Source organism: Lissotriton helveticus, chromosome 6, assembly GCF_964261635.1.
Source record: "Lissotriton helveticus chromosome 6, aLisHel1.1, whole genome shotgun sequence".
Classification (NCBI taxonomy): domain Eukaryota; kingdom Metazoa; phylum Chordata; class Amphibia; order Caudata; family Salamandridae; genus Lissotriton; species Lissotriton helveticus.
Genome location: NC_136067.1, coordinates 875067194 through 875079923, shown reverse-complemented (window position 1 = coordinate 875079923; position 12730 = coordinate 875067194). Strand labels below are relative to the sequence as shown.

The 12730-nt window shown below is 44.6% G+C and overlaps 1 protein-coding gene across 1 annotated transcript in view; it reads right to left on the bottom strand.

Annotated features, from left to right (window-relative positions):
- MAN1A1 (mannosidase alpha class 1A member 1) overlaps positions 1–12730 on the bottom strand; it is a 549722-nt gene that overhangs the window by 223723 nt on the left and 313269 nt on the right. Inside the window, exon 5 of the mRNA XM_078648470.1 lies at positions 8570–8664. Coding sequence (XP_078504596.1) covers positions 8570–8664 — 95 coding nt within the window. The remainder of the gene's footprint in view (positions 1–8569; positions 8665–12730) is intronic.

The window sequence follows — 12730 nt, the reverse complement described above, 5'->3', positions numbered from 1 at the left end:
TGCATGTGATTCCATAGTTCCTGAAAAAAATCCGGTGCGTCCACGTTGGGACCATATATGTTAGCCAGTGTTATCCGCTGTCCCCTCAATATCCCTGTGGTTGTGGCATACCTCCCATTCAGATCTAAGATCACCCCACTTATTTTGAAATTCGTGCCTTTCCGCACCAGTGTTATGACCCCTCTAGAATATGATGAGTTGTTAGAAGCGTGTGTCGTTTCCGCCCATTTCGCACCAATGGTTTTATGCGTGTTAGGAGCAATATGGGTCTCTTGTACTACCGCTATATCGATTACCCACCGATCTAAACAAGCAAATATCTGCCTAATTTTCTTTGGATTTGTGAATCCCCGCACATTCCACGTGAGGAGGTTCAAACCCGTGTTACTGCAGGCTTTACTCCATGAGTCATCAGGTGTTGTGTAACAATTCCATAACAATCACATTGCAATAGTGTCTTTTCCCAATGCTTACATAACCCCACTGTGGCACCAAACCCTCTACGCCCATCTGAAGTTACAGCATGAATTTCAGCAATGCATCTTAAATGCTCTGGTCTTTGAACTGGAACAAAACCCCAACTCCACCCACCCCCACCCACTTCAGCAACCCAATCCTGCCGAAGCCGTATCCCCTAAGGAACATCCCTTGCCAACATAACCTGTATGGGATCACCCATGTGGAGGTCCACAGAGGGTACACTTCACCACCCAACTTAATGGATGGGGGCAGACAATTACTTTAGCATATAGACGCATTCTTCAGGAAATAGACAGGCTTATTGGTCTACCACATTAGTACCCGCTTCTAAACAGTAGAGCAATATTTTGCAGTACTATATCCTCTTTTTCTACTTGACAGTTGTGATTAAATAACATTTATAGCGTCAAGGTCATAAACATGAGCAATGAAAAGCAGTAAGCATATATGTCCAAGAACACCGTATATCATCTATTACCGCTGTCAGACCGGTGTCAGTGCGTGTCCCATCATCTGGACTGCAGCTAACTGGGCGAACATCATGAAGCCATTTTGGTTGCCACCACTAAACAGTACTAAAGACTTCTCAGTTCCAGTGTGCTTTCGCCGTATCACTTGTGCATATTGCGGTCGGTAATCTGCTCACTAAACCCATTACACATTGTTCACCGCATAACTGCATATCAATCCGCTCAGCCATGTACCCTTCAATATCCATATAAGTGGCAGTCATACAGTCTTACCCATGTGATGCACACCTGGTCATCTTACAGCACAGTCAGAAGTCGCTGCATTTGCTGCTCTTAGTCACCAATCCAGCACCAGCTTGTTAATCAGTCTTGCTGCTGCTCCCTTCTGTCTGCGGTCTTGCTCTTGTTTGTTACTTTCTTGATAAATTCCTGTGCCGCCTTAGGAGTGGAGAGAATTACCGACTATCCCTCCCAATTCACCTTCAGTCGTGCAGGATAGAGCATGGCGTAGTTTATTTGCAATGTCCGCAATTTAGCTTTGGCCGCGGTGAACTCTCGTCGTGCTTGTTGAACAGCAACGGTATAGTCTGGGTAAAATTCTAACTTGTTCCCTTGGTGAGTGATCTGACCTTTTTCACATGCAAGCCGTAGTATATTATCTCGATTCCTATAGTTCAATACACGAGCCACAATAGGTCTTGGCGCAGCACCAGGTGGCGGTTTCGGTGCACGAGATAGAGTGCCCTCTCAATTATAAAGATCTGTGACAACGCTTCCTCTCCAAAGATGTCTTTGCATAACTGCTCAATATACGCTTCCATGCGGCCTGTATTCGTTGATTCAGGTAGGCCTGCTATCCTTACATTGTTACGACGGGAAAGGGCCTCCAATTCCTCAGCTTTGGCCTTAATCACTTCGAGGACCTTTTCCATGCCATTACATTTGCCCGCCGTGTCATGCGCCTCATCTTCAACCGCCGAAAGGCGGGTTTCAGCAGTTTCCAGCCGCTCCCCTTGTTTGTCCATACGACACGTTAAGTGATCAAGTTTCCCGTTGATGTCTTGTAAGTTGGACTGCATGGCTTTTAGGATGGATTCCATACTACTTTCTGCGGTGCATCCGTGTCTGGTTCGCCCTCCGATCGTCCAGCAGGGCCTTTTGGCGCTTTCTTAGCTTCAAAATTATGCTTTGGTTGCTGCTTGTCCGGTCTTACCATTTTGTATTTTTATTTGGGACTTCCCCCTCGACCGTCACCTACCCAGCCGGACTTTGGGTAGACTTTCCTCCGTCTTTCTGCCGTATCTCTCTCCTACCCCTTTACCCTTACCCCCTTCCCCTCTACACTTCACTTATCTCGTCTTCTATGCTCTTGTAATTGTTTGTATAGCAACTGATGTAAATTGGAACTGATGTAAACTTGTAATTGTGTGGAACCGGGGGGGGGTAGGAAACCGTGCAATGTTTCAAAATTATGTTATGTGGCGTATGTACAGCTAGTGGAGATGCGACAGGCAATGAGGCAGTGGTAGTCGGTCTCGATCGACCAAAGGCTTTGGGCTTCCACGCTCACAGCAGTTTCCCTCCGCTATAAATTCTGAAAGCGGCGCACCCTGTGGGGTTCGCAAGAAAGATGACGCTCACCTCTCCACGCATCCACCATGTAGATCACTCTTTCCGCTGCCTGCTATAACAAGAAGGTGGTGGGCTACTATATCGCAGGTCCCCCGCCGCTATCCACAATTAGCGCACAGTCATACTCTGCGTTAGCGTACCTCTGTACAAACTATAGGGCCCATAGCTTTTTTTATCAGCCTCGGATATTCGTCTTAGGTACATAACATGGACTTTCAGAAAGTAAGTCTCATACAGGCTTCCCAGAGGTTTCACGGGTACTTACGGTTGCTTATGGATGATCGCATCGTGGTAAATACTTTAATTTCTCGCCATTGTGTACCGCTTCGTGCAGCCTTTGCTATGGATGGAACGCCATATCGCCGCCATTTTGTGGTCACATCTACCCGATATATCTGTAGTTAAACTGACAGTCCGAGCATATTAGGCGCGTTTACAACTTTTCTGCCGCCACTCTGCGGGTTTCCGTACATTAGTCACTGTTCGGGCCATGTGAGGTTGTACAGCCCAGTAGGGATGGGTCTCCGCTATCTCCGCGGTAACAATCAGCGGGTAGGTGAGGACATGGGTGCCGCCATTTTGTCTTTCGCTGCCCGTCCATTCCTTCACCCGGTACTACGCGCAGCGTTGCAGTCACACCTTACAGCCGATATCCAGGTCACCAGGTAATCCTCAGACATCTGTGGCCGTTGTTATAATCCAGTTGGAGGTAGCGGTTGGCACTCACCGAGACGGCAGCAGTATGTCCCGAGTAGTGCATTGCCCGCGGCTGCCATTTTACCCTCTGTTCGTTTCTGGCTGCATTAGCGCTTTTCTCTGGGAATCTCAGTTGTTTAAACAGTGGAGACACTCACTTCTGCTCCCCGTGTCTTCCCATCCATCATGCAACGTTTACCACGTTGATTTTCGTCCATTTGGCATCGTAAACCCCACAGTGCTTGTGTCTGCCCGGCGGAGCGGTCACATCAGGCAGCCATTCCGCTGTGCGCCCCCTAGCGCCTCAAGGTTAGGGTACCTTATGCACATAATGTGGATGGTGCTGTGCCGCCGTCCGGTTTCTTTTATAGCAATTTGCATTCAACCCCGGACAGCAGCATCTTCAAAGAGTGTGGCTCCAGGGGAGCAAGACACACAAGAAGAGGGTGGGCGACGGTCTATGGCTCGGGATCTAAATGTGCAGCGACTCTTGTAGTGTGGACCGGTTTGTATCCAGTACTCTAAAACACAGACTTCCATTTAAGTGCTCATCAGCAGGGTTGCAGAGGTTGGAAGCACATAAGTACAGGAACACGTAAAAATATATTGCAGTTCAGAATACGTGGGTAACTCTTCTTTCTGTGGCCTATGTTCGTGAAGGCACCCATATCCTTGCAGAGCAAGCCAGGCAGTGTGGGGGGGTGTTGGGTTCCTGGAGCACTGGTGATGTCTGAGCAGGATGGTGGCATGTGTACACCTTGTCGAGTGACACTCCTCTTTGTTTTGTATGTCGATCCCCTCAGGCATATGTGCAGGTAAAACAGTGAGACACCCTTGTAAAAAGACGACAGCTCACAGTGTGTACTCTTTGGCACTGGGAAAAATGATATTGCTTTTTATCTTGTTGTCTCTGCCTTTGATAAGCAGACAGTGGCTCTGCCAGGGACGCTGGGCTGCCCTTCGAGGAAAAGGTGTAACCAGTCCTTCCACATTTCTGCATTGTTGGCAGGTGTCCAACAAACACAGACAAAAATGACACTAGGTAAATATTCCGTACTGAAAGTAGTGTGCAGAAGACTGTCAGTTGTGGCGTCCCTTAGAAAAATCCCGCATTCCAAGGTGTGTTGGGGGATGCACTGCAGGCAGAGCGGGAACCCTGTTTACTGTCCTGCCTGTACGTCCATCTTTCCTTGGAGGAGCTGCTGGACGGCTTTTCGTGACACAAACATGATTTGGTTTTAATACGTTTATTTACATTATACACCTACATAATGCAGCCCTGCTTGTAAGCGCCCGAGGGCATGCCCAAAAGTATAGTGCTTTAAAAATGTTAAAGCATACAAGGGTGATCGCTTTTTAAAACATTAACAAGCAAGGACGGGGTAGGGTGCGGGGAAAAGCGAACAGCACACGGAGAAATGGTGGGTAGGAGGGGGAAAGTAGTAACAGAGGAAAAGAAGCATTGGCTAGGCTAATATTTTCGGCCTTGGCAAGCCTCAAATGTATTTCTGTAATTTTTATATTGCAAACATACGCAATAAACATTAAATGGGTAAAATTAAAAAGGTAACAATACCATTACCTAAAGTTGCCATGCACATACTTATTAAAAAGAAAAGTAAAACAAATAAATGAACATGTGCAAAAATATACAAAAGAATGTAATGAAAGCTAGCAGCCCTGGCATTGACGACGTGGTCTACATTTTAAATTGACATATATGCACGAAAAGAGAATGCAGGTACTCAATTTAATGAGCCAATGTATGAAGTGACCTGACCCATTGCCACATGCTATATACTGTATTGGACAGAAGCAACATATGAATGACAGACCAGTGGCTGATAAGGGCTGACTAAAAGTCTCTGCGTGTACATATATATACTTGCCTAAGCTTGGATTATTAAATATTTTTTGCCAGTACATCACGGAGTCTGTGCCTGATTGTTCCCCGCCGTCAGGATTGGGAGAAAATATATACATACAAATATATACATATATATACATACAAATATATACATATATATATATATATATATATATATATATATATATATATATATATATACACACATACATATATATATATATATATATATATATATATATATATATATATTATTAATATTATTAGGAACAGTTTGGGAAACATGAGCAGCGAAACAACTAAAACAGTTTTCTGGCAAGACCTACAAATGTAGGTAGGCTAAGAACACACCCTAAAAGATGAACAAGGCCAGGCATCCCCATTGTATTAACCTTCCATGCCACACAAGTTGAGCAAAGTCAGCTACCTTCCAACCCAGTATTGCAAGTGCTAATTAAATTGATTTACGAAATGGCTGGTACCTAATTTTGAAGTAAAACAATTTTGTTTAGTCACAAGTTTGTTTAGCCCAAAAACAGGGACAAGTGCTCAATTTAGGGAGCTCTGCCCTGACACATGATCAAAACCCGGAACTGCCCAGGATGCCTGTTCCCACTAATCAGTGCCCAACCAGCCGCCCTTTGCACACGGCGAAGCCTTGTTTTTTTGTGTGTGTTGGGGATGGAGTCAAGTCAGGCGAACGGAATATACAGCGACTACCTTTTTGCACTCCAGGATCGCGATGCACTCTAAGGTGTCTGCTAGGTGACATGTTGGCGCTATACAAAGGACAAGACTTCTACTAATCTCCAAAGAATAAACAATAAAATAATCTCTTTACCTTAAAGGCTAGCACGAGCCCAGCTCTTTCTTCCTCCCACCAGTGGGTCGAAAAGCTCTAAAGTTTACAGACACAACTTGTAGGTGCTACACAAAATACCAATAAACAAATGCATATAAAAATAAAAAATGTGTGGAGCTTGCAAACAGTGCCGCATGGCGTATTTAGCTTTTCTTCAATCGCTGCAGGCTATTTATGCAAGTGCACTGACATGCCTGGAAGGCAACGTGTTAGTGCTTCACAAAATACCAATACCTACATTAATAATAGATTAATGTAAGCCAAAAAGCGGGTACTTTCTGCTTTGGAACGTCTGAGTGATCTAAAGAGACTGAACAGCAACTGTTGGTGCTATACTAAATAGGAGGAAACATTTTAATTATATACATTTTGACGTCTCTGATTGTACAGCACTGCCTCACTTACCAAACACATACCGACCACCACATTGACTAATTCTGTGGGTTCCATATTCTGTAGGTTCCATAAGGGTTTGTGACAGAGAAAAGATTATGTTCTTATTTGAATAACATTTAAATACGTGTCTGTATTAGTGTCCAAGACAGATTCAATTCTTCTGGAATTCGAACAAAGAGTACATTACACAGCCAACGGTCGAAGCGATCCCGAAAAAAAACAAGCATCCTGCTGTGGGTAAGAGGCCATCGAGGACCGTGCTGCAGGGGTGGCCTGGACGCCACGCTCCATGGCAGGCTGAGAAGGCAGGCCAAGCGTCAACGGGGCATTGCTGCTGTAGCCTGCGGAGACCTAGGTTGGCAAACCCCAAGCAGGAACAGCGCAGGAGTAGGTGAGGCTCCTAGTGCTAGCCATTGGTGCAGACTTCACTACAGCAGAAGGGTAACCTCCCTGCACCTAGGGATAAGTAAAGCTGACTGGCAGGCCGCTTGTCGCACCTCCGCCCTTCTCTCTCCTCCTCCCACCAAAGTAGAGATGTTAACAGAGTTGGTAGAGTCGAGTATGGACGTCACCGTTTGCTTAGTTTCCCGGTCACCCGGATTACATGAGGCGTTAGTACTGTTAAAAAATATACATATATATGTGTGTATAGTGACGATATGGCAAGCACAGAAATAAATATTTAAAAACTTGCACCGAATCTGGGTCTTCCTCGTCTTTTCGCTTTGTTGAAGGCGAGCCTTGTAGTATATATATATGATCAAATACCCCCCCAAATATATACAACCGGGCGCCTCCTAAAATATTGAGCATGGCACCCATGTTAATAAAGTTTACGATGCAGGACAACAATGAGCAAATAGTGGAAAAGCGGGCGCAGTGGTGCACCTTAAGTGCGGCGCCAGAGTTGTGAAAATAAAAACAGATGTTAACAGAGTTGGGCAAGCAGTGCATTCGCCATTGTTTGCTTAGTTTCCCGGTCAGCTGTGATTACATGCGGTGTTGCCTACGGTTAAAAAAAATAAATGCAAATATTTATGGACAAGAAAGCAATTCTAAAAGTGTCCGTCTGCTAAACTATTGAGCGTGGCGCCGCGACGTGCTGCTATGTCGTGGGTTGAATAGGGAAAGATCATTAAAGAAAATAGCGCTCATCGACTAAATAAAGCAGACCGTGTAACACCACAAGTAAAAGATCCAGTCCTTAAGGGAGGTTAGAAACTCAGACAAAGCGGTACCAAGGAGGGACTAATAAGTCTAATCACCATGAAAAGCCACGATTTCAAAAAGGACAGTAACAAGAGCCAATTGAAAAGATGGGCGCGAAATGGCCGGAGCTTGTACTCCATACCTCAATACAGCATGCTTTGCAGAGCAGCCCTGCCCAGGCTCGACCTAAAAAGGACTGGTGTGTGTTCAATTCATGGATGAGAAGAAGAATTCAATGTGTAAGAACAGTGTAGTTTTCAGATATAATAGTCCCCCATGCTTTTCATTAGAGGTGGAAGGACACAGCCAATAGAAAAAAATACTATAGTGGAGAGATTCAAGATGTGATTGCAAATGTCTAGAGCAAACAGCTGAAGGTTCCCGAGTCAAAGAAGCTAATCGTTTAAGAGGAGTGAGCCAAAGACTCTTTGGGGAAATATTTAATACAAGTTCACCCATTAATGGCACAGGCGCAATTACACAACAAAAAAACACCTTCTCAGAACATGCTACTGCACTACCTAGAATGCAACTTACAACCACTTACTATTATCTAGGAAACATGCATATTTTCAACAAGGTGACACAATAGCCGGATCTATGTTTCAATTGGAATATTTTTGCTATTAAGTGCACACAGTATTGTGGACTGTATGCACCCAATTCTTAAAACAACTGTTATGCAGTCCAGGACTAGTCATAGAAAGGCGAAACTAAACCTAACAGCAGCTTTCTACAAAGCTGTCTGTCACTTGGATTGATTCTGTAAAGAGGGTCAGCTGCTGGGCCTTTCTACGCTACGCTCATTATCCAAAGCTGGAGAATCAATAGCAGCATTTCAGCGATACAAGATCACAAAGGCATAATCCATTTAAAAATCACAGCAGAGCTTGAAACCGCAAACAGCAGCAGAAGAATACAAAAATAGTGAACATTTATAAGCATACACAACCGTACCTTTTCATGTTTAACAATGCCCACGGTATACCAGTGGGTGTGTTGAAGGCTGGCAGCAGTTTCTGTCCAAGTTCAATAGCCTTTTTCCTAAAAATCTGTGGGGAAAAAATAAAATCACAATAAGGCAAATATGCAGATCATCTTCATTCCTTAGCACACCTTAGTCAGACACACACTTAAAGTTGTATCTGAAGATTTATTTAACACGATGAGGTTAATAGAAGTTTCAGGTTCCCTGCATCAATTAGTATGTTTGTGTAACAAAAAAGACCCCTGGTTACCTCTCGCTGCACCTCCCCCACGCCTCACATATAATGTACATTCAGAGATAATACACTGTACAAAATACCAAATAATAATTCCACTAAGGTTTTGGCAACTACAGTGGCTGCTTGTGGCCTAGAAACCCTAAGATCAATACCAATACAATCACCTGTATCCCACGAAGGAACCTCAAACTAGAAGGCTACCAGAAAGAGAAAATATTTCACGACTGCTGCCTGCTAATGGGGTACTGAGCGCATAAGACTCGGAGGGCAATGAGCACAACAGAAAACATGCAGTCATTCATTTACTTTCTAACTAGCTTAATTTAATTTAACATTGTGAAGCTCTAAGTATTTCAGGTTTCCGGAGGCTCCATGTCGTATGTGATACCCTCGCCCAACATCCTGTTGCACCCAGGAGCTTGTTTCGCCTTTAACTTTGGTTGTGTTGAGTGGGAGCGGTCACATACTAGATGGAGTTGGATAATAGGATGCACACAGTCTACAGAAGAGTATGATTTACATTTTTGCAATTTAATTACCTTACACTTACAGGACTCCTGCTTAATTAAGGATACATTGCTATGTGCTTTAGCTGACAGAACTGTGAACGCCAGCCTGTTGAAGATGGAGGTTTGCCAGCAAGGCGTAATGACCAAAACTAAGAGGAAGCAATCCAAATGGAGACTCAGCAACCTGGCCCAGTTACTGTCTTGACGAATAATGGTGATGAACTGGAAATCTCCAAACGCTCCCGGCTATTAAGCAATGGTTTGCCAATGTGCACAATGTAATGCTGTGGAGAATTCAGGACAGGTCAAAGTGAGACGGAGGGGAGGTGCTAATACAGCTGAGGAGCAGAATTGGGCAGAAGTTGTACTTGAATTAGTCAAGAAAAAATCAGATGACAGACTAGTCTAGCAGCAAAACTGCATGCAATTGCTTGATTGCAAACGTAAGCTTGTAAAGAACAGCCATGCTCTCACGGTTGATGTGGCAGTACCTACCAAAGGATTGCAGCAATATATACATAGAAGGCAATAGGACTCCTGGGGTGATTTTTTGACAATCATGGTTATCAATCCGACCACCTGGTCAAATGCAGATCAAGACATTTTAGAAGTCACAGGGTTTAGCAAAGTACCACAATAGCATTTGCCAAAGGCACGTGTCCCACCACCTAATCACCTAGCCTACTTGTTCTGACAAAAGCAGGATATCCAGGGAAGAGCAGAAAGCAGACCACATCAGAGCTTGCACAGTGACAACTGCTGCCTTTTTCATTGATTAACATGGAGCCCAACAAGTAAGTACTTTCCAGGCAAAGGAGATTCACAGAAAGTTGGATTTGTAACCAGGATTCACTCGAAAACTCACATTTTCTCAACATATGGAAGCTTGGATCTGAACTCCAATCGCATAATGCCTCAATAGACAACACTGCTACTAAACTAAGATGTGACTAAAGCAATTACCTCGCAAAAAGGCCTACAACCATCAGAAGTCTATGGGGCCACCATTGTGCTAGCTACCCAGGTATCACATTTGAGTTCTACAAGGACATGTGCACTTCAGGCCCGAAAGCTTCTTAGAGGTATTGGTGACATGTCGCAGTACCTCTTGCCTGAAGCAAGAAAGGACTGCATGATCATCCAGCAGACCATTTCCTGGTCATGCTGGTCCCGTCCCTAGGACTTGGCAATACATTCCTCCATTCATCATCCACATCATGAAACTTCCATTCTTTGTACAGAGTTAGGCGGTCTAGCAAACTTTATTCTGCCTCAAGAAACCTGCAATAAATAACGTTGTAAACGTGACATCTAGGGGCCCTCACAAATATTTTTTCCCTAGGATATGCAGCCTTCTTACACAACTAAAAAAAAAAAGAGCAGGTCTGTGTCCACAGCCACTAGTATCTTACTTAACCTACTGATCTCAGTGGTCAGGAAAGCTGCAAAATGACTGGATCCAAAATTGTCACCATCGAGGAAACTGCAACACAAGCAAAAATGTATAGAACCTTACGCCCCACTTCTTAAAACACCCCAGGTCACAAGGACGTCCGACTGCTTAATGACTTGACTATAACAGCTTTCAACTGTACTTTCCGACTTGTTAGAATAGCATGATCAGATGATCGTATCCGTTCCAGAAATTTCTACCCCAGCTTTTACCTATTTTCTGTGAGTGGACAAACCTGTCCCTGGCATCAGCAGAAGTACCCACTTCATGGAAACACGCCAAGGTAATTCCATTGCTAAAACAGCCGACCCTTGATGACTAATCCAGAAAATTTCCGCCCTATCTCATTACTTCCCTTTGTGGCTAAAGTCATCGAGTCTTACATCAACTCTACTCTAATAGAATTTGTTGAGTCCAACGAAATTTTGAACCACTCGCAAAATGGCTTTAGACTCTGCCACAAGACCGAATCCACCCTGCTGGCAGTTACCCAACACCTACAGAGCTCCTTGGATGAGGGCAATACCTCAGCTCTGATCCTTCTCGACCGTAGCGCCGCATTCAACACTATATCACATAAGATTTTGCTGCAGTGCCTACAGGAGATAGGCATTGGAGGTGCCTCTCTAAATTGGTTCGCAAAATTTCCATCTGAAAGATCCTTTCAAGCAATCTCCCCTCCCTAAGGCTCTGAGGTACACACCGTACGTCATGGGGTCCCGCAGGGTTCAGCTATGAGCACTTCGCTATTTAATATATACATACAACGCCTAGCAGGGGTTGCTAAAAGTAGAGGCCTCTCCCTGGTTTCTTATGCTGAGGATACTCAGCTTGTGATCTTTCGCAACAACTCGGACCAAAACATGGTCAAGTTCCAGGATGAGCGCGATCTTGGACTGGATGGCGACCAATTGCTTGCAGGTGAATGCTAAGAAATCCAAGATTCTTCTCCTGGGAAGAGAGACATTTATTGAGTGATCGCTGGTGGCCCGCTGCGTAGGGAGCACCCCTGCCCCCAACAGTCTAAACAGACGGTAAAAATCTGGAGGTCTGGGTTGACTGCACTCTTACCTTTCAGGCACATAAGAAATCAGTTGCTGGTGTATGTTTCTGATTCTTATGTGGACTTAAGCCACTAACTACTCTGGTTCTTTGACGCTCAAACACAGCAGACCATCATCCAGTCTACCATACTCTCCAGACGGGATTACTGTAATTCCCTGTACTTGGGTACCAATCAAGCCAGGATTAGTCGTCTTCAGAAGGCGCAGAATGCCACGGCCCACAGTTTATTCGCCCTCCCTAAATTCTGCTGTCTCTAACTATACGTAAGCTGCTTTGGCTTCTGGTAGAGAAGAGAATACATTTTAAAACATTGTGCATTTCTCACAGAATTCTTTATGCTCAAGCCCCCCTACCCCCCACCCCAATTCTAGCCAATCTTCTTAACCCTTACGTTCCTAGCTGTGCGCTGCGCTCCTATGATCAACATCGGGCACGTGTTCCCTGCGTCAGAGGGTACGGGCGGGAGGTCGGTCGTTTTGTCTTAAGTTTCCTCCGTCTGGAACGCCCTTCCAGGTACTATAAGGAGCACACAGAATCACGGGGCATTCAGGAAGGCAGTAAAGACCTGGCTTTTTTAATGAATAATCCACCTGCCCTGATCTCTATGGTCTGGTAAATTTGGAATCAGCGCTGTGACCCCCCTTTGCTGGAGCGGCCTTGCGCTTTACTAAGCTCATAACATGACAGACTTCAGAGAGGAACCATTAAAGATCTTGCATAGAATCAGTCTACTCTCTCCTCATCTGGCAGAATGATGCTTTAGGAAATATGAAATTAACTTCAAAATAAAGTATCCGAATGTAAACTGAGACTTGAGTGGATACAAAATTAATTTTAGATGGCCCAGGAAGAAAATAGAAGATTG